The following is a 23217-nucleotide window of genomic DNA, read 5'->3' on the forward strand; positions in this document are numbered from 1 at the left end:
CCTTAGGTAATTGTAAAGAAAACCATCTCTATAGAATGAGCTGTATCCATGTCAACAACATTAACTGAATCTGAAAGTTCACTGCCGGCATCACCAGGCTTGGTGGTCCATGGAGACTCACTTAACCAGAGCAAGTATTGACCCTCCTGACCATTCCTGAGCTGTGAAGTTAACAAGCAAGTCTGTTAGAAAGTACTTGTCTTCTCTGACTCCCTTTCTGGCATTTTCCTTTCTTAACTTCCCAAGTTATTATTTCTTATCATAACCATAAAGCCTCAATTCATCACTCAATCAGGATGCTGGGAAATGGCAAGCCCTGGCAGCTCACTAGATTCGGCATCAAGCAGTAGTGGAGTTGAGAGGGGGATTGGCTCCCCACCAGCAACATAACTTCAGTGCTCAGACAATTAAACTGGATGACATGAGGTCAGCCTCTCAGCAAAATCAGGACAAGCATCTCAGCAAGGTTTGCTAAAAGAGGGCATGGAATTCTACCTTCACTGCAGACGCAGAGCATCTCTGTGTGAGTCCAAAGGAAAACATAATCAAATCTTCTTAAAATCTCATAGATTCAGCCCAAATCTTTATTCTACCAGGAGAAGGTACATATTCCAGACTCAGTCTCCCAACCAGGGTCTGTCATGCAATTCAATGTAAATGTTGACGCCGGAAGAAAGTGACTAATTGGAGATTTAAATATGGGTCTTCTTATTTTGAAATCAGAGCTATTTCTATTGTACTTTCTATTTATTGTATCTATTGTATTTCTATTGTCTTTTACAGATGGAAAAAAAAGGCTCAGGGAGGACAAATGATTGTGCTCATGTAGTTAGTAAATACCAGAAGTGGAATTCAAACCCAGGTTTCTCCCTTCTCCAAGTCCAGGTTTCTAGGAAACCAAAACTTTTAAAATCCCATTACTAAAGTCAAGGACTAATCAACATCTTTTTCCTTAGGTCCTCACTCTGAATCTCAATTAAAATAAAATATATAGCTATCTCCATTGGCTGGTTTCCTGGAACTTAGAAACAGTAATTATATTCAACAGGTAGGGAAAAGATTGACTAAATGCCTACTGTGTGTCCGGTGCTATGCTACATGTTTACAAATATTATCTTTTTTTTTCCTAAGGCAATTAGGGTTAAGTGACTTGCTCAGACACACAGATAGGAAGTATTAAGTGTCTGAGGCCAGATTTGAACTCAGGTCTTCCTAACTTCAGGGCTGGTACTCTATCCACTGCACCAACTAGCTACCCACAAATACTATCTTATGAGTAGACTGACTTCAGAAAATCCCGGAAAACCCAATATGAACTGATGCTAAGTGAAGTGAGCAGAACCAAGGGAACATTGTACACAGCAACAACAAGATTATGTGATGATCATCTGTGACGGACGTGACTCTTCAACAATGAGATGATTCAAGGCAATTCTAATAAAATTGAGGTGAAAAATGCTAGTAGCATTAGAGAGAAAATCATGGAGACTGAATGTAGATCAAAACATAGCATTTTCACCTTGCTGTTGTTGTTGCTGTTCGTGTTTCTCTCTCATCTTTTTCCCTTTTGATCTAATTTCTCTTGCACAGCATGATGAATAGAGAAATAAGTTTACAAGAACTGCATGTGTTTAACCTAATCAGATTGCTTGTTGTCTTGGGAGGGGGAGGGAGAAAAGTTTGGAACTCAGGGTTTTGCAGGGTGAATGTTGAAAACTATCCTTGCATGTATTTGGAAAAATAAAATACTGTTGAAAAACCAAATATTATTTTATTTGATCTTCATAGCAACATGGAAAATAGGTATTATTACCCCCATTTTAGAACTGAGGAAACTGAGGCAGATAGAAGTTAAGTGACTTGCCTAGAGTCAACAAGTAGTAAATGACTGCAGATATATTTGAATTTAGTGACTATACTCAGTGCTCTATCCACTACACCTAGCTGTCTTTCAAGTATTAAGTGTCAGCTCTGTAGATAACTTTTTACTAATAAACCAGCTGGGGAGGAATTTGACCAAGAGGCTAGGAGGTATAAATAACTTAAAACGGGGAGACGTGTTTAGTCTCACCCAGTGAGAAGAAGCAGAAAATGTAAAAAGCAGAATCTTGAATACCATAAAGTACAGAAATGTGTATGTTCATAACCAGAATTCCAAGTCAGCATGAAAAGGGTGAATTATATCCAGCTCCCTCTGAATGTGAAGGCAGGAAAGTACATAACATATTTTTGAAAGATTTCCATCCAAAATAAATATGATGAAAAATAAAGTTTCGGTATTTTAGCCAGTAAGCCTGTTATCTGGAAAATGTATTTATATGGAACACCCTACTCCCCAGTGGTGAGAGATAAATGAGGCGGAACCATACCTACTAATTAAATATATGGATTTCTCTGAAAACTTCAAGAATTGGATACCCTTCAAACAATCACTTCAGGGAGATTTGTTAGTCTTACTTTTAAAATTTGGTGAAGTGTCTGTTCTTCCCTTTTCCCTAACTAGGCTACTAAGTGTGAAAGGAAAGACAAAATAATGGCCTTTCTTTGCTTCTCTCTTCTCATCTTTTCTGGTTTGAGACTGTTGTCTCCTGGGGGACATAAGTGGGGCTTTCAGTGTTGGGGACTAAACATGACCTCTGTTTCTGCTGCCAGAATGACACACGGAGAAAACGACCACATTTATGAGTGACTCGGCTACTTGGGTAAATAACCTTTTCATAAAAGATCTGAAGGTCAAAGTGTGATCCTGGAACCCCGAGGAAGGCACAATGATGCCCTTGGGCATCAAAGATGGGACATGAAGAACTCTCATGAACTGTGTTACCTATAACCCTGCAAGTATGGGGTTCATTCAAATAACAATTTTAATAGGTATTTATGGCCAAACCATGGAAAGAATGCTCTGAGGACTTAAAAAAAAACCCTTTTAGTCTCCCAGTATCACCTTTTCTAAATATGGCATAAGGGATAGAATGCTGGACTTACACAAATTCTGCCCTTGGCTCTTGACCCTGGACTAACCTTTTCATCTCAGTTTCTTTATTTGTCTAATAGGGAAAATAAGAATTTACCTACTTTGACAGGTTGTGAAAAGCAAAGTGTAAAGCACTCTGTAACCTTAAAGTGTTACATTTGGGCTGGCTGTTGCTATCATATCTTCTGAAAGCATATGTCAAAATGGAAATGGGGCTAGTCAAGAATGAGAATAAAGCTGGGTATGAATCAGATATCTCAATTCTTACTAGCTATGGGATGATGGACAAACTCTTTATCCTCCCTGAGTCTCAGTGTCCTAGCTGTAAAATGGAGGTAATCATGTATCTAATTCTTGAGATGGGCAGGGAAATCAAAGGGAATAATATAGGTAAAGGTTTTGCTATTTTAGATGACGTGTGTGTGTGTGTGTGTGTGTGTGCACGTCAAGAGTTCCCTACATGAATGCAATCACAAATATGGCTCAGATGTATGTGGGGGAGACCTATGACAGAGGTGGCCTGAATGTCAGGAAAATGTAAATTCAAGTCTTGCTCTTGATAGATTCTGGCTTTGTGACTCTGGGCCAACTATTGAATCTCTCAGTGCCCCTCATGTGACTCAATAAGGCTGTAAATTGAAAAACAGGTACTTGTTGGAAAAGTAACTTCCTCAGAGTTCCCAGCACTGATGAAATCCCAGGACTGATTATTTTTTAAAAAATCTATTCGTTTACCACATGTAAGTTATGAGCCAACTGATTAGTGAATGGCTTTTCTTAAGGATTTAAGTTTGTAGGAGGGAATAATCTCTTTCTATCCCCAGACTTATCTCAGTATCTTATTAGAGGGTGGGGATGGATGTGTGGGAGGGAAGAAAGAAGCTTATATCCAGTAAATAAATTTCTGGCAAAATCCAACAAAATGTTATTGAGTTTAAATAATAATTCTGATATATATGTGAATACGTATATATAATAGAGAAAGAGAGTTTGTGAGTGTTTTGATCGACCTTCACAACCACCTTGTGAAATAAGTCCATTATTATTCTCACTTTATACATGAGATATACATGAGGCTTGTCCAGAGTCACCGAGCTAATAAGTATTTGAGGTCTTCCTCACTCCAAGTCTAATGTTCTATTCACCAAACCATCTAGCAACCTCAAAAAAGTTTTAGGGAAATGATGACAATTTGGATGAGCTCTTACTTGGGAATGATCCCAGTCCCTCAATGCTTGGACTAAGGAATGATATCTTCTCCCTCCATTCCCTGCACTCATCCCTGATATTTTCTTCACTTACTTCTTTGGAAAGTTATAGAAATTCTGGGTCTATTGTGATGACCGCGTATTTTAAAATCAGCCGGAGTCAAGAATTCAGGTTAAAGGAAAATCTTTGATCTTTAGTCTATGTGGAGGTGAAGGGAGATGTCGATAGTAAAGTGAGCGGCCGCAACAGGAACCTGGCCAGCAGTCTCTCCCGGCCTCTCTTCCTGCCCCTCTCCTCCACCAACCAAAATCTTCGCTACGTCATTTCCTATACAACACATCAGGACTTGCACAAAGAGTGGGCGGGGACCATTCTTTCTCCAAGCATATATTAATAGAGTATGGTCCAATTACTATTTAGCTTCACATGCTTGGGACCTCAGTGCATCAACTCGAGCTTCAGCCCATTACAGTCTATGGCACAAAAATGGCCAAATCCCATCATCTTCTTCACTTGAAATTATCTAACTCCCCATTGAAATCAAGCTGCTATTTCCCACCTGCATGTCTCTGACCAGGTTCTCACTCAATTTCAGTCAGTTGGGGCAATCAATAAGCATTTATTAAAAGCCTGCTATGTCAGGCACTGTGCAAAGAACTGGGGGAAAAGAAAGCTAAAAGACAGTCCCTGACCTTCAGGAATTTACAATCATTGCAGTCCCTTCTCACCTCCATTTCTTAGAATTCCCAACTTTTTTCCAGGTTCAGTTCACTTGATACTTCCCATGAAGAACCTTCCCTGATTTCCCTAGCTATGAGGAGTTTTGTTTCTCTGACTCCTCCTTCAATAATCTCACATCTTATCTGTGTGATCTCTGTCCCCTAAATAGATTTGATCAACAAATACATCAAGTATCTATTAAGCTCCTACTATGTTGCAGGCACTAAGAACTGGAGAAACAGAAATTGAAACAAATCCTGGTCTCAAGAAGCTTATATTCTGTCATGGAAAGTAAGTATACATATAAATACAGAAGGAGAGAGGAAGGGAGAGAGGGAAGGAGGGAGAGGGAAAGGGAGAAGGAAAAGGAGAAGGACAGAGAGAAAAGAAGAGGGAGAAGGAGAAGAAGAGGAAAAGGAAAGGGAAAGGGAGAGGGACAGGGACAAGGAGAGGGAAAGAATAAATACAACATAATTGGAGAAAAGGATGGGATTAATTGGGAGAGGGATGCAGATCAGAAAATGCTTCCATGTAAAAGATGATGCTTAAGCTGAGTGTTGGAGGAAAGCAGGGACTTTAAGGGGCAGAGATAAGGAAGGAGAGCATTCTAGGTACAGGGTACAGCCTCTCCAAAAGCATGGAGATGGGAAATGAAGGGTCCCATGTAAGAAATAGGAAACAGACTAATTTGTTTAGATTGTAGAGTGCATAAAAAATATTACTATATAAAAGGCTGGAATGTTAGCTTGGGGTGAGTGTGTCTTGCAGTGACAAATAGGAGAGTCTCTATTTGATCTGAAAAGTAAATGGGAGCCACAAAGTTTATAGGAAACACACAGAAAAATGACATGGTAAGATGAGTAAGCTTCTTAAGGGCATGAATTGTTTTTCTTCATTTTCTATGTATCCAAAACATAGTACAATGTATTGAACATAAAAAGGATTTCATAAGTGCTTACAGAATTGAACTGGATTAATATTTTAAAGTGAGGAGTTTTAAAGTGGGGGATTTTAATTTTCTATTTTAGTTGGGAATTTTTGTAATGTGTAGGAGGCAGCTAGGTGGTACAGTGGATAGAGCACCAGCCCTGAAGTCAGAAGGGCCCAAGTTCAAATCTGGCCTCAGACACTTAATACTTCCTAGCTATGTGGCCCTAACTCCAATTGCTTCAACAACAAAAAATTAAAAATTAAAAAAAAAAAGCCCAAGCCCAGGCAAGTCAGGACATCCCCTTGCAATGTCATTCTCAAAGATGACAATCAAGGATGAATGAGAATTAAAGCAATAAAGGCTTGTCTCATCACTTAACCTAGTTCCCATGTATATAGCTGATGCTTTTATACATCCCTCTCCTCCATCTCAAGCCTTCCATATGTTTCTAAAGGAGAATGGTTCACAATCCTTTGGTCTTCCCGGTCAACTCAGTGGGATCTCGGCTGATCTTAAATATAGAAAAGGAAGGCATTGTGGGGAAGGAAAGGGGATAAAGCAGACAGCTGGCATAAGCCAAGTCTTTCAAATCTATCAGTCCAATTACATGTGTACATTCCTAAGGTAATGAGCTTCAGAAAGAGATGCTCAAAGATTCATTTGATATCTGAGATTTCCTCCAGCTTTCCTGAGGCAGAGCTGAACTAACATTCTATTGGCAATCTTAACCCTGGGGAAACAGAGGCATTGTCAGAATGTTTAATATTTTGTTCTATTTTCTTGTTTAAAGTTTCCTGAAGCTAATGCTTGTGACTAGCTCAAAGTTACCAATAACAATGGAGATGTCAGTAGAGCCCATGATGCTCTTCATATTCTGCTCTATTAATGGTAGAAAGAGCATTAGCTTTGAACTAAAGGAGAATCTGAATCCTGGCTTTAGTGTTCTACATCCTTAGATAAGAGATTTCATCTTTCTGTGCCTCAGTTTTCTCCTATGTTCCAAAAGGGGTGTTGAACTACCTGGTCTCTTTGGGTCTTTCCAGCCTTAAATCTAGGGAGCTTTGGAATCCCCTCCTACTTCAACAATCCACAGGACTGTCCACAATTGATCATTAATCAATAAATATTTTTCTATGTCAAACACTGTTTTGAGTGCTGGAAAAATGAAAACAAAAATGAAATCATCCTTGTCCTGAGGAAATTTGCATTTGGGGGGAGGGGTTGATGTGCTCATGGACAGACAGATAAAAATGAAAGAGACAGAGAGACACACAGAGAAATAGAGAGATAGAAAAGGAGAGAGAGAGATTGGAAAAGATAAGGGGGATTCAAAATTGGGAAGATAATATAGAAGGTGAAGAAGAAGAAGGAGGAGGAGAAGAAGAAGGAGGAGAAAAAGGAGGAGAAGAAGAAGAAGAAGAAGAAGAAAGAAGAAGAAGAAGAAGGAAGAGGAGGAGGAGGAGAGGAGGAGGAGGAGGAGGAGGAGGAGGAGAAGGAGGAGGAGGAGGAGGAGAAGGAGGAGGAGGAGGAGGAGGAGAACAACAATAACAACAACAACAACAACAACAACAACAACAACAACAACAACAAGAAGACAGGATTCCTCTCAGCACAGTCTAAGTAAGAGTGCATTAGCATCCATCTTCATATAACTAAGCAATCTCATGCTCTCATTATGTATTATCTACCAGGCATCCTCATACTATGGCCCACGGGCCAGATATAGCAGCTGAAGACATTTATCCCCCTCACCCAGGGCTATGAAGTTTCTTTATTTAAAGACCCACAAAACAAAGTTTTTGTTTTTACTATAGTCCGGCCCTCCAACAGTCTGAGGGACAGTGAACTGGCCCCCTATTTAAAAAGTTTGAGGACCCCTGATCTAAGCTATTTTAAGAAATGATGCTTATCCTTAAATTGTGATTATACTTTTTTGGGGGGAAAGTCCTTTGCAAGCTAATTTAAGCATAACAAAGACAGCACACAAATACTTCTTCCCCTTCTTTCCGATCATTATAGCATTTGAAACTTCCTATTAAGATCTTGCTTGAGATAAATGGTAAGGTCCAGTGATGGCAGCTCAACTCAGTTCAACTCAATCTGATAAGTGTTTATTGAGCAATTTCCATGTGGTAAGCACTGTTCTAGTTGGGAAACACACACACAAAAATAGCCCCTGACCTCAGGGAACTTCTAATTTGCTAAAGGACCCACATTTGACTTTCCCTGATTCATGGTCTGTGAAAGAAAATAGCAGTCTGGATGGAAATTGCCATATGAAATCTTAATTGGCCACTCTTATTTGGTCATTCGTGGAGCTAAATGTCTAATCATCCTCCTCCTCATCATCAATTATCATCATCAGATGCAGCTAGGGGATTCCAGAGTGCAGAGAGTATTGGATCTGGAGGAAGCAATCCCTGAGTTTAAGAATTCAACATCAGACATTACCTAGCTGTGTGATCCTGGGTAAATAACCTAACCTCTGTTTACCTCACTTTCCTTATCTGGAGAATGAGGATAATAGTAATAGTGTCTATTTCCCAAGATTGTTGGATCAAGTGAAATAATATTTTTTTGAAGTTCTGACACATAGTAAGTGTTATATAAATGTTAGCTATTATTATTATTACACTTTAAGGTTTGAAGAGCACTTTCCAAATATTTTCATACATTATCTTCCCAGCAACCCTGAATCATAGTATTATTGTGCCCGTTTTACAGATGAAAAAATTTTCCTTGGTATTGCTCTTTTTGCCCCTTCTCCATGAAATGGAATATAAGCTCCATGAAGTTAGGATTTTTTTTTGTTTCTCTATATCAAGAACTTGGCAATGTGTCTGATATACAGTAAGTGCTTAGTAAGTGTTTCTATTGGATGAGTACTATGAAATAATAGGAAAAATACTCTGGATTGAGGGGCAGGAGACCTGAGATTACTAGTCTTCCCCCTCCTCTTTTTGTTTTAAGTGATAAAGAGTGAGTACCACAGAGTAAGCAAGCATGGATGGATGCAATTCTCATTATATTGCCGTTCCTGCCAAACCCTTCCCTCTTCCATATTTTCTTATCATTTTCCTGTGCACTCCCACTCCTCTAGTCACCTAGACTCTCAATCCCAGTATCCTTAGCTCCTCATTTTCACTCTTCCCAGAAGTCCAATCAATTGTCATGTCTTATAGTCTTCCAAATGAGGCTGTATAGTTCAATAGAGAGTATGTTCTGATCTGGAGTCGGGAAGTTATGAGTTCAAATCTAATCACAGACATTTACTAACTGTATGATCCTCACACCATCAGTATATGTCTCAGGCCAGATTTGAACTCAAGAATATGAGTCTTAGTCCTCTACCTATCTGCCCCATCTGACCCACAGTAAGTGTTTAATAGATGTCTGTGGATTGATTTGTTGATATATACATCACTCATCTTTTAACTGTCTATTTCTGACCACTTAGGCTGTGGGACCTTGGGCAAAAGTCTAAAGGTCTGAATTGCAACTTGGAGAGGGAGTTGCTTCTACCAATGAAATCAGATGAACAATTTCTAGTCCTGCCTCTCTTAACTGTTTCTAGCTGATTCAAGCAGGGTAGAGAGGACTCAGACTTGAGAAAATCTTTAAATTTCTGCAAGCTTCCAAAAAAAAAAAAAACTAGAGGAGAGCCCGGGTTTTTTTTTTTAGCACTTTGAAAATTCTATGTAAATATTATTATTGTTGTTATTTCATCTACAATCATCATCATTATTATTATGCCTGGTGGCTCAAGGTACTATAGAAACTGACATAGATCCATGCATGCAAAAGGTGCTTGGAAAAATATCAGGACATCATGGGCCCTCATGAAAATATTCACCATGACTGTGGTCTGATGCAAAACTGCTTGACTGAAAGAAAACCATTGGTAATTCATTAAGGCAAAAAGTTTTCTACCAGAAAACCTGAGCCTGATATTTGGAGGGAATAGGGAACAGATAAGATCAGCCCCACCACCTCAGTTAATTTCCAGGCTCTAAGAATGTGTTAAGAGTGGCTGGGGATTAGAAGCAGAAAACCCATTTTCTGCAGACAAGTTAAGCCGTAACCAGAAAATTGACTTCCCTAGAAATCACTGCTCCGCTCAGGGTTTATCTCTGAACATTCTCTTTCTGATCATATGGGCTGTGTGACCTTGGGCAAGTACTTTAACTTCTCATTGCTCCCAGGAAGGTCGCCAAGAGTCTGAATTGCAGAGAAGGTGACAATCTGCATTGAGAGAGAAAGTTGCCTTTACCAGTGAAATCAGCCATCCAGCCTCTATCCCCATTTCAATTAAGTGTTTAACAATTGGGATCTCTGACTCAGGCAGGGTAGAGAGGAATCAGATGAGAAAATACTTAAATTTTGCAAGCTTCCAAAAAAGGGTGGGAGAGAGCCCTAGAATCTCAGCCCACTTTATATCTTCAATGCCCAGCACATACTAGGTGTTCTATAAATGTTTATTGTGCTGAACTAAATCTTTTGAAGGGAATGGAAGAAGAAAAGGCTGAGGGGAGGGAGATGACCACTGTCTACAGGTATTGTAAAGACTGTCTTCTGACAGATTGTTCTACCTTGTCCTACAGGGACACAATCAGAAAAAATGGAGACATAGTTTAAAGAGACTGATTTAGACTTGTAGTCCAGAAGGAAAAAAAGAAATAAAAGATTTCCTAACAATAGGAGCTGTCCACTGAGGGAGGTGCTAGGTGGATTTCCCCTACTCTCCTTGCAGGTCTTTAAGCATATTGAATAGGGGATTGTGTGGGCTAAGAGTTGAATTGAATGGCCATGGTGGTCATTTTAACTCTAAAATTCTGTGAAACTGTGAAGGCTGACTTGAATTAGATAACATTGGATTCAAGCTCCATTTCCCAACTTAACCAGTTAGCCTTTGAGCAAACCCTATGTCTTTGAAATTCAGTTTCCTTTTCTGGGAATTGGGACAATTATACTTCATAATGACAAATGGAGATAGTTCATGGGATCATGGGTAGGTTAAGGTTAAATGGACCCCAAAGCTTATCAAATTTGGCTCCCTCAGCTTAGAGTCAAGGAACTGAATCCGAAAGATGCTAAATGACCTGTTTGCCATCATAGAGGTAATAAAACTGGCTTGATTCAAACCCAGGTTCAACATTTCCAAAGACATCACACTTTCCACTGCAGTAGGCTATCTCCCTTTAAATCTTTTGAGGGCAGGGGATAATTATTTTGTGGTGTTTTTGTTTTTGCTGGTTCCCTATTGCCTAGCAGAGAGCCCAGCACATAGCAAGTCCTTAATAGAGTTTGTTGAATTAATTCATTTTCCCAAAGGGCACAGAGCAGGTTCTAAGCCCCATGGCAGAATGTCTTATAAACAGGAGATCATTCCAAGCTGGATGATGGGTAAAAATAGGACACGGTTAAATGTTAATAACCTAGCTGCATTTCTGGCTGGTCCCTTGCCCCAACTCCAGAAAAGAGCAATATGGTTCTGAGAGAGCATCATTTCCATAAAGCAAAGGGCACCAGAAAGCCCCGTCCTGTATTGTTCTGCGGGGAGCATCTACTCCAGCAGATGGCCAACCACTCCCTTATATCTTGTCCAACCCCCTCCCTCCAACCCATTTCTCAACAGTTATTTTGATTGGCAATCTACTCTGTATGAAAAAGACTTGACTGAAGACTAGAGAGTCCTTTAGAGATGGAGGAGGGGCAAGGTGATGATAAGGAAAGAGTGATTGAGGGCCAGCAAAGTCATCAAGGAAAAAAAAAACTTCAGACAGCTGCAAATACAGTTATCAGACACCCCAAGGAATTGTGCTGACACTTCTACCACGGGCAGTTAAAACCCCATCTCCAAACATCAGAGGACCTATTACATGAAATGGCAAGGTTTCGATAACTGTAAATTGCTTTCCAGCCCTAATTTCCTATTAATTCATTAATCTCGCCATTCAAACATCCAACAAGACAGCTGATGATAATTCCGAAGGAGATGGACTTAAAATGCAGCAGGAGGGAATGAGGTTAGACAGAATGAAAAGGGAAAGCTTGCTGGCTTCTTGGTGGGGGGGGGGAGTGAGGCCCCAGAATGGGCTAGTGGCTATTGAATTAAGATTCAGCTCAGCTCAGCAGACACCAAGCAGGCATGTATTTAACCTCCCTTCTTTAGCTCCGGCTCAGGGGTCAAAAGACCTGAGTTCCAATTCTGTTTCTAATGCTCACAGGATTGCTGAGAGTGAGAGTTGCCTCAAAAAGGAAAGAGTTGGCTGGGGAAGTAGTGGGTTCTCTTCTATTGCAATCTTAATCTCATCTTAAGCAACGATGCTCTTCCCAGAGATGTACACAGTCCCTGTCCCTATTCCTATATAGATTATGAGCCTCATTTTTTTTCTCTAATTGCCTAATGAGCTAGTACAGTGGATAGATCAATTGGAACTGGAAATTGTTGGGTGTGCTGTTGAGAGGATGCTTGTTCGAGTGTGCACTGAACCATATGGTCCCAATTGTGAGATTATGTGATTCTGTGGATATATTGGAGATAACAAAAGAAATATGAAGATTTGGGCTTAGAACAGGAAAACCAGAACTCAAATCCCAGTTGACACTTACTAGTTGGAACACCCTGGGCAATCTCCTTGCCTTTCTCAGTCTTCTTTCCTTCATCTATAGAATGGGAATAGCATATCTGCCTCTCTGCAGGTGAGAGGATGTGAAGGTTGCCATTCCCCCCTTCCAAAACTCTTAAGATTGTGGAGGAGTTAATGAGATGATATCTGGGAAGCGCTTTACAAATCTGAATGTATAATATTCATATCAGTTATCATTGTTATTTTGTTCATTGGAGCTTAGAAAGAAACCGCGATGGGATAAGAAATGATTCTCCTAACATTCTTTTATGGGTTTTTTGTTATTATTTTACAGGTAGACAAAACAACTTCTGCTTGTAATGAATACAAATGTTGATGTATGAGTTTCTGCCTCTGACCTTAGAAAAGTCACTTAATTCTTAATGAAAGTTCTGGGAAATTATCTAAAAGTCTAAGTTGCAGACTTGCATTGGTTGAAGGAGTTTCCTCTTCCCAGAGATATGCACAGTCCCTCTCCCTATTCCTATTCCTATGTAGATTCATTATGATCCTCATTTTTTTCACTAATCGCCTAATGAGGCAGTACAGTGGATAGATCTAGTGGAATTAGGAAGCCAGACTCAGACATCAGCTATGGGCAAGTTACTTAACCTCTGTCTGCCTCAGTTTCTTTATCCTTAAAATGAGAATAATAATGGCACCTATCTCCCAGGATTATTGGTAAAGAGCAAATAAGGTAACATTTATAAAGTACTATACAAATCTTAAAACACTATATAAATATTAGCTGCTGCTGTTGTTGCTACTACTATTATATTAATATGGTCAGACTGTAAACTCAAAAAAGTCAGGAACTGGGTCTAATTATATCATTGACAAAATCTCTCTCAGAAGGAGAGGGGAGAAAAAGTGGAGAAGAAGGAGGGGAAGAGACAGGGACAGGAGAGACAGTTAAAGAGGGAAAATAATATCAAGAAAAGGAAGAGGAAAAGGAAACATAGAAAAAGAAAAGTGCAGACAGAAAGATAAACAAAGATAAAAACACTAAGAGAAAAATGTAAAGACAAAAAGGAGAGGCAGAAAACAGGAAGAAAAAGAGACAGAGAGACAAAAGGGGGAGACAGAAGAAAAGACAGAACGAGAACGACAGAGAGAGGCAGAGACAGAAGTAGAAAGAGGAGAAGAGAAGAGAGAAGGCAGAAAGAGAGAGACAGGAATACAGAGAGACAGAGAGGGAAAGAAGGGAGGGAGAAACAGATAGAGAGAAAGACAGAAAGGGGAAAGAGGAGAGAAGAAGCAAGACAATGGCATAGAGACCAAAAAAACTGCTCTTAAAAATCCTAACTTTATTGATTTATTTTGTTTTGTGATAAATATTTTTATGCTGCTACTACTGTAATATGAGGACATTTTTTCAATACGTGTGTTTGTGTTTTGCATAAAATTTGCCTATAAATGAATATAGCTGCATACCTAAGCCATGCAGGCAATTTTCAGGGTCCAGTTAGACAGATTAGTGGGATTAAATATTCAAAAAATTGCCTGAGGGAAGAACTAGGAATGACTGATAGAGTTACGGAGAAGAAGATTGAGACTCATTCTAAAGGGAAAATGTTCCAATGATATGAACTGTCCAAAAATGGAAGGGATAACAGTAACAGTTGGCCAATAGCCATTTAAATAGAAAACAAGGGAAAAGGGAAGAAATAGAATAAAAGTTTAAATACATAAAGCAGAGTACTTTATGTATATGATGTTCTCATAGAGTCTTGCAACCACATTATGCCTAGGATACTGCAGTTATTTTTCTCCCATTGTACAGATGGGGAAACCAAGACCCAGTTAGTTTTCCCTTCATATTAATTTTGTATGTATCCTATATTTATTTATCTGTGAACATAGCATATTCTTCTTCCCCTCTTCCTCTCCCATTTTAATTTCCTGTAGGACAAATACTGTCTTATTGTTTTCGTATCCCTAACATCCACGGTAACTGACATCCAATAGGTGCCGAATAAAGACTTACTGATTGACAATTGACAACACATACTTCAGTGCCTTCCCTTTTTCTCCTCTTGCTACTATTTCCATATATAGGGTTATAAGCATAACTCATAGATCTCCAACTGGAAGGCTCCCATTTTATGGATAAGGAAACTGAGGCCTGGGGAAAGCTTAAGTGACTTGACTAAGGTCATATATGCCATAAACATCAGAGGTAAAATGTAGTCCTAGAGCCCTTGATTCCAGAGCTAGCCTTTTCCCCCACTGTAACACAATTTTTCTTCTTCTGTCTCGGTTTCCTCCATTTCTCCTCCAACCATTCCCTTTCCTTAAAACTTGCCTATTTCCTTCTGCAACACAAGGGAGAAGGGAGCCTGAGTTAGCGGTTCTGGGAATCCAGTTTCAGCCTCATTGCCTCTCCCCAGCTGCTTGCCTGCCACCTAATTACCTGTCTTCAAAGGAAGCCTCTCTGCAGGTGAGAGGATGTGAAGGTTGCCATTCCCCCTTCCAAAAGTACATGATGTGACTAGACACAGATTTCAAAAACCACTTTTGACTCAGTCATGTGTGCAGGAGGAAATTAAGAAGTCTATGGCTGGACCCGATTAATGCAGGTTTATAGGCAAAAAAAGACATGGACAATCTCTCTGACTCCTTACCTGCAGGGTCCAGGATGGTCAAGGATCCCAGGGAACAAGGAGTTTCAGTAATGTTAAGCTTTTTAATTATCTCCCAATCTGCCCCCAGAGTACTTAAAGCAGTTAAGACTTCAGCTAATTAATTTGCTCGGTTCCTAAGAGAGATAGAGGAAATTTCAATCTTATTTTCACCCCACAGGTGAAAATGAAGAGGAACAAGGGATAAGTTAAGTTTTTCCTCCTACTGACTCACTGCCATCCCTTCTGACTGACTGTTCAGCATCCAGGGGAGGTCAACCAGTGCTTTTTTGAAGCTTCCATAGTTGGACCAATTGAAGGAGAACCACAGAGTGGTATGAGAAAACAACGGAAAAGGGAAGAAATAGAATAAAAGTACAATGGGAGAGGGTGTTTCTGCATATGGTCCTTAAGGAAATACCATAGGGATTAAAGATAGCTCAGAGGTTCATTTTATAGTTTATGGATAGAGAAATTGAGGCCCAAGACAGTTAAGTGATTTGGCCAAAATCACACAGGTAATAAGATTACAGATACATAGATTTTTGAGTTGCATCTAGAGTTATCCAGACTTCCCAATCACAGATCAGACCTGGAACCATAAAGTGGCTTATCTCAAACAGAGATATTAAATGGCAGAGCGAGGATTTGACTTAACCTCAAATTCAACATGGCGCTACACTGCCTCCCAACATGTCATATAAATAACATGCAAATTATTTCATGTAAATGGAATGCAAATGAGTTTGAAGTTGTTCTTGGGATCAAAAATTTACAACTCCAACCTCAGAGTCCATCTAGTCCAGTTCTTTTATTCTTACAAATGATGACAATAAGATTCAGGGATATTGTGGGATGAGCCCAAGGTCATTTGGGTAGAAAGTAGCAGAAGTGGAATTTGAATTCAGATCCTCTCATGCCAAAGCTATACCCTTTTTATTGAAACAAGGTGGGATGCAAGAGGCCATATAATCTAACTCCTTTAATTTTCAGCCGAGGAAGCTGAAGGAAATATATATTAAAGGCAAGATTGGACTCGAGTCAAGTCCCTTTTAGTTTAAAATCTTTGATTCTACTCAATTAGAACTCATGACTCCTAACTTGAAATATAAGATTTTTTTTTCTGTAGAGCTATAATCAAAAATATTTCCTTTTTAGTGATAACTCCTTAACTAGATGAAAATGTGACCTAGTCAATTTATCAAAAGGATTTAGACTAAGTTAGAAAAGGCCTTTGAACTAGACTGATAGGCATCTTCATGCTTAGCTAAAATTTCCTTCCTTCCCTCCATCTTTAATCAAAGGAAAATATTCCAGATTCTATGTCAACAGAATGTTGGACTTCCCAACTTCCCCTCATATCCTAAACAGTGTCCCTGGATCAGCCAGTAACCAAGGAAAAAGGGCTACAGATTGATCATGCTTAAAGGGAACTTCTGAAACCTCAAAAATACTAGAAAAGAACTTAGAGCTCTTAGAAGCGGTGAATAATCTCTTTGCCATATCTGTACTCTAAGTATGAACCTACCTTCCTATGGATTTGTATATCCTTGTGACAAAGTATATTATATACAAATGTTTTGTTTTTAAATTTTTAATAATAGCTTTTTATTTTCAAAACACATGCAAAGATAGTTTTCAACCAATTTTTTCTCCCTCCCTTCCTCTACCCCCCTCCCCTAAACAGTAAGTAATCCAACATAGGTTAAACTTGCCCAATTCTAGAGAAATGTTTTCTCATATCTCCTTGCCACCTTGATAAATACCTCCCTTGTAAAAGCTATTGAAACCTGTCTGATTAAATAACTCTCAACTAACAATTTTGTAGAGAGGAAACACACCGATGGGGGCTTAAGCCAATGGTACTGAAAATGTCTTTGAACTCAATGGGAGGAGATATACCTGACTTGTCAGTGGAAGTGAGAGTTGGAAAAAGAATCCCTGGAGCTTCTATGTTTTTCATTTCTATGAAAGAGAAATTTAAAAAAAATCTTTTTCTTAAGTTAACCTCATTCACAGAACCAAGATGGAAGGCTATGTCACTCTCATTATAATCAGCTATAGCAGAGACTGTAAAATGCTACTCTGCTGTCTATTTTTAGTACATTGTTACACTAAAAATCTTCCAATTCAAGAAGTGCTTTGTTACTTGGGAGACATTTCAACCACACTCATCCTTTTTATACATACATATATTTGGTCTCAGGGTGCACAAGTTCAGCTGAGATTCTACTACTGGGTAACAGAAAGATCAGAGACTCTAAACTTCAGGAAACCCGTCTTCAAGGTCAAGATCTCACTCTTTATGACTTCAGGGAACACGACAAGAGACTTTGAATTGTGAATACCTACTTGCAGTTTTTACATTTCAGTCCAAACAACATTCCTTTCCCACAGACGGTGCAAGTCTGAGACATCCAGTACTTGGTGGAAAATCTGAAAAAGAAAGAGTCCGAGTTAGGGAACAAATAGAAGGGAACCGAGCAAACCTCAAAGATGGATTTAAAATTGAGAGTAACTAAAAAGAACTAACAGAGATTCAGTCAAAGAACTCTCAGGTGGAAACCCGCTGTTGGGATGACAGTTCTGGAGCTCAAAAGGAACTCAGGAATGAACCCTTTTGTTTTATAGATACTATAAAAACTGAAATTCAGATTAGTGAAGGGATTTAGGATCAAAGCATGATGGATTTATGGAATGTCCCGGCTAGCTTTCTGGAGGGCTTTGGGACCCGCCTTGGTCTCAACAGAATAATCACCATGAGAATAGTCAGGAATAAAGTCCAAAGTCTTTATTGTTTCCTTCAGTCTGCCGGTCTGAACCAGTCTGCTCCACAGTCTCTTCCAGCAATCTGACTCATGATCTGACTGACTGTCCCCAGTTTCTTTCAGCAGTCTGCCAGTCTGCCAGTCTCCCCCATAGTGTAGGAGGAGGAGAGCCACCAACAGGATAGTCAAAGATAGAATCTCTGTGTACTCTATTAGGTACAGAATGCATGAAAGGGGATGATATTAAATATGGTTAGAAAGACAAAAGGGAGCCAGACTGTGGAAGATTTTAAATACCAAACCGATGGTTTCTTATTTTATTCCATTAGTAATAGGGAGCCATTGATGATAGGAGAGAAATGTCATGAGTTGGTCTGATCTGCATGTTAAAAATTTCATGGAGAAGATAGGGGACGATTAGGGCTGACTCATCCACACATTAATGGATGAGCTAACCATGGAGGAAACCTTCTATAAAACTGAGAAATTCAATCTAAGAGTGAAGATCATTATAGTCTGCAGAGAGAGGCAGAAGGGATAGGACACTGAAACAAGAGGGTTGAATTCAGTGTCATTGGTTTCTACTATTCAATCATTTCATCATGTCTGATTCTCTGTGATCCCATTTGGGGTTTTCTTCACAGAGACTGGAATGGTTTGTCATTTCATTCTCCAGTTCAATTGACAGATGAGGAAACTGAGGCACACAGGGTGAAGTGATAGGCCCAGGGGCACCCAGCTAATAAATCTCTGAAGCCAGATTGGAACTCAGGGAACATGAGTCTTTCTGATTCCAGGCCTGTGTTATTGGATTTAAGTGAAAATCCTAGCTTTGATACTTTCTGGCCTTGGACTATGCACTTAACTTCTCTGACTTTAGTTTTCACATCTATAGAATGGGAATTTGGGATTAGATGATCTCTAAAATCGCTTCCACTTCTCATAATTCTTACAATGCTGAACTTGTAGTCAAAGGACACTTACTATTGATCATTCAGTCAACAAACAAGCATACAAGCATTTCTTTCCCTTTTTTTTCAGGCAGGAACGAGGCATTTGGGGTTAAGTGACTTGACTAGGGTCACACAGCTAGTAAGGGTTAAGTATCTGAGGCCACATTTGAACTTATTCCTCCTGACTCCAGAGCCAATGCTCTATCCACTAGAGCACTACCTAGCTGCCCCAAAACAATCATCTTTTATGGGTTTAGCAATGGTGATACAAAAAAACAAAATATAACAAAACAAAAAAGGTCTCTGTCTTCAAATCAGTTGACATTATAAAGGGAGAAACAAGAGGTAATTAAGTAGACAAATTTATGGTATAAACAGAATAAACAGAGGTTCAATTCTGTTCAATGCTCACCAAAAATTGAGCTAACCTTTGCAAGGCCTCCTGTCAAATGAAAAAAAAAAAATACCTGCAGGGCCAGCCTCACAGGACTAGCTGAGCAAAGTATTTTCCAAACCTTAATGAACTTATATACCAACTTGAACTATAAATCAAAGCTAGAAAGGATCCTTAGATATCAACTTGTCCAACTTTCTCTTTTTTCAGGGAAAGAAACTGAGGCAGAGAGGAGAAAATTGACATGCTTAAAGTCACACAGGAGAATGAGATTTGAACCAAGATCTTTTCTACATCAGTCCCTTGGGGTATATAGGAGCTGGGGGTGGATAAAACACTGAATCTGGAGTTGGGAAGACCTGACTGAAAATCTAGCCTTTGATATTTACTAGTAGTGTGATCCTTGACAAGTCACTTCACCTCTGCCTGCCTCAGTTTCCTCATCTCTAAAATCAGGATAATAACAGCATCTACCTCCCAGAGTCCTTGTGAGGATTGAATAAGTGTCTTGCACACAAATATAAACACTTCTACATTCCTTATATAAACACTTGGTAGCTGTTATCATCATTACTAGGTTGTCCTTACCAGCTCAATCTGACCTTCTCTCCTGATAGTCTCCTTCTTCCCTAGATACTAATGCAGGAAGGGAGGGGGAAAGGGAAAGGCAGAGGGAAAGAAGGCAATTCTAGAGCCGAAAAGATGCAGGGGCTAAATTAGTTGTATCCATCTCTCCGCCATTTGCCTGGGGCGAAGGCTTCTTTTCCAGGAGACAGGCTGCAGCCAGCAGGGCTGGAAATGGGAAATTTATTGAAGGTTGCCAGGTCAGAGTGAAGTTTTTTGATTTTTATCAGCATCAGCTGGAGTTGTATCTAATCTCAGCTGGATCTGAGTTAAGATGAAAGTTGGATGTGATTATATCAATTGGTGCCTGAGCCTATGAGGGAGAAGGTGGGGGGAACACTCTGGTTTTTGAGCACTCTGGTTTTGAGGTGAAGATCCTCTCCTGAACTCCTTTTCCCATGAAAACTCGGAATGGATGTCTAGCTCTCCCCAATTTGGCCTGGGTCAGAGACCAACGCAGGGGGAAAAAAACTACTAACTCAGTAAAGCAATGCCTAATAAATTGTCCAGAGTCATCCCATTCTTCAGCATATTCCACTTCAAACAGCCTTTTTCCTCCTAGATCACAAATTCTAAAAGGTGAGGGGTTGATCAGTCTCTAGAGATTGCACTGGATTTTTAGTGATTTTCTCTTCAAGTTAGATTCTTAGAAAGTTATGAAATATGTTATATGTTATAGTGATGTTTGACCGTATCCCCATTTTTTTTTGTTTTCTTGGCCAAAGTCCCATTTCTTTCTCCAACTCATTTTACAGAAGATGAAACTGACACAAATGGTTAAGTAACATGGCTAGTAAATATCTGAGGCAAAATTTGAACTCAGGATTATGGGTCTTTCTGACTTCAGTCTCAGTGCTCTATGCATTATGTCCCCCCCCACACACACACACACACAGCCGGCCATATTATGATAGGGATTCTTTTGTAGATATAGATTAAATGGCTGCCTGGGATGCTTCCAGTGCTAAAGTGCTGTGATACACAATCCAAAACTCCTCTTCCTCCTTCCTACTGCAGGTCTTTCTCCAACTTTTTTGCAAATTCTTTTTTCCCCCTCTACTGCTCCTCACTGTTTCATGAGATTATGTGGCTCCTAATTTCCCACCATGTTCTGGTAATCAACTGTTTTTTACTGTCCCTTGGAAAGGTGAGTTGCTACAGAACAGGATGCGAAGAAGGAAATGGACCTGAAATTAGCAATAGAATCTCCAAAGAGGAAATAAGTGGTCATTATGTTAGATCATGTCAAGAAGGTCCAGAGGAGCATAGGAAATTCCAGAAGGTATCAATTAAAAATTATTCTTGCTGTCTCAATAGATAAGAGTATGATATAGGGAATCTAGTCTCATGAGCTGGAAAGCTTCTTTAAGGCCATTGAGTCTGATAAGGAAACTGAGGCTGCTGAAAGTGAAATGTGACGTTATCCAAGGTCACACAGCTATGAATTTAAGCCTAAGTCTTCCTTTTATTTATAATAACAGCTTTTTATTTTTCAAAACACATGCAAAGATAGGATTCAACATGTACCCTTGCAAAACTTTGTGTTCCAAATTTTTCTTCCTCCCTAGTCCCCTTCCTCCTCCTCCCTCCTCTAAACATCAAGTAATCCAGTATAGGTTAAAATGTGCAGTTCTTCTAAACATATTTCCACATTTATCATGCTGCACAAAAAAAATTTGATCATAAAGGGGGAAGTGAAAAAGAAAAAAAAAAAAACAAGCAAGCAAACAACCACAAAAAGTAAAAATACTCTGCTTTGATCCACATTCAATCCCCATAATTCTTTCTCTGGATGAGATGACACTTTCCATCACAAGTCTATTAGACTTGGCTTGAATCATCTCATTGTTGAAAAGAGCCACAGTTGAAGATACCAAACTCTTTATGATACTTAGCTACTTAGGAAGACCTGAGTTCTAGTCGTGATCCTAGACACTGAGAATCTAACTGGTAAATCTCCATCACATTCCCTCTTTGCCCCTGGTCTACTTTCTCCCTTTAAATGGAAGGCAGAGACCTCTACTCCTTGACCCTCCACTTAAGGAAGAAAGCCATGTCAATCAACTTTCTTCATTTCCCACCAGACCTTATTCTCCATTATGTCTTGCCTCTCCTCCAGATATTTCCTTCTTCTATTCTCTTTTGTATGTCATCTTCCTCCATTAGATTATAAACTCCTTGAGTACACTGCCTGTCTTTTGCTTTCTTTGTATCCCCACTTCTTAGCAAAATGCCTGGCACAAGGTGGGTATTTAATAAATCCTTATTGACTATTTTTAGTCATTTTCATGCTATGGTGAAATGGATGCCCTCATCTCTCCCCCCCACCCCAATAGCTTTGGGAATAACAATCAAAACAATGCTTCCAAATATACCACTCCCGACCACCATTCTCCCAGATGTGTTGTCTTCCTCTACTAGAATGGAAGCTTCCTAAGGATAACAACTAGCTTTACATTTGCCTTTATGGCCTCAGCAATTAGGACATGCTATTCCATTCCATTGGTATTACTCAAATCTCATGTTCCCCATAATTTTTGGTTATCCTGCATTCTGTACTATATATATACATACTATATAGAGTATAGAGTATAGAGTATAGAGATCTGATAGAATCTCTGAGCCATTGGTTCTAGCTCCTCTGAAAAAGTTGAGTGTTGCGTAAGTAATATAATCCAACAAAACAGTAGGCAGCTACAACAAGGAGCTGTTCTCTATTAATGGAGGGTGTTTACACACCAGGAGTTCCACAGCACAGGATATACCCTCCCAAAATCTCATTTAAGCAGTCTGTTAAATACAAATGCCAACCACTGGGCTAAGCACTGAAGGATACAAAAAGAGCCAAAAGATTGCTGCTGCTCTCATGGAGTTTATAGTATAATTTCTCAGAATCTGCCTGGAAAGAATTCAGACTTGAACCCAATTCAAGTATTGTCAACAACTAACAAACCCACTTAACCTCCATGATTTCACTTTCCTGATCTGACAAATGGTCATATTAACATTTGCTTTAAGGATGATTAGGAGCAGCTAGGTGACACAGTGGATAGAGTCCTGGATTTGGAACCAGAAAGACTCAGCTTCATGAGTTCAAATTATGTCTAAGACACACACTGGCTATGTGATTTGGGGGTAGTCACTTAACTCTATTTGTTGTTCGAGGAAACCTCAGTTTCCTCAATTCTAAAATGACCTAGAGAAGGAAATGGAAAACCACTCCATTACTTTGCCAAGAATACCCAAATGGGGTTATGGAGAATAGGATATGATTAGAAAAAAATGACTTAACAACAAGGATAATTAAGAGACTTTGCAAAGTTAGAACTGGGAAGAGGTATTGTTATTAGTTTCAATATGGACCCTCCTTCAAGTCCCAGAATAATTTATGGAA

At 39.4% G+C, this 23217-nt stretch overlaps 1 protein-coding gene across 1 annotated transcript in view; it reads right to left on the reverse strand.

The window, feature by feature from the left end:
• The window catches only part of KSR2 (kinase suppressor of ras 2), a 562622-nt gene that overhangs the window by 142177 nt on the left and 397228 nt on the right, over nt 1-23217 (reverse strand). The window contains 1 exon segment of the mRNA XM_051972874.1: nt 17437-17520. Within this exon segment, the coding sequence (XP_051828834.1) occupies nt 17437-17520 (84 nt within the window).

This window comes from Antechinus flavipes, chromosome 1 (genome assembly GCF_016432865.1).
Source record: "Antechinus flavipes isolate AdamAnt ecotype Samford, QLD, Australia chromosome 1, AdamAnt_v2, whole genome shotgun sequence".
NCBI lineage: Eukaryota > Metazoa > Chordata > Mammalia > Dasyuromorphia > Dasyuridae > Antechinus > Antechinus flavipes.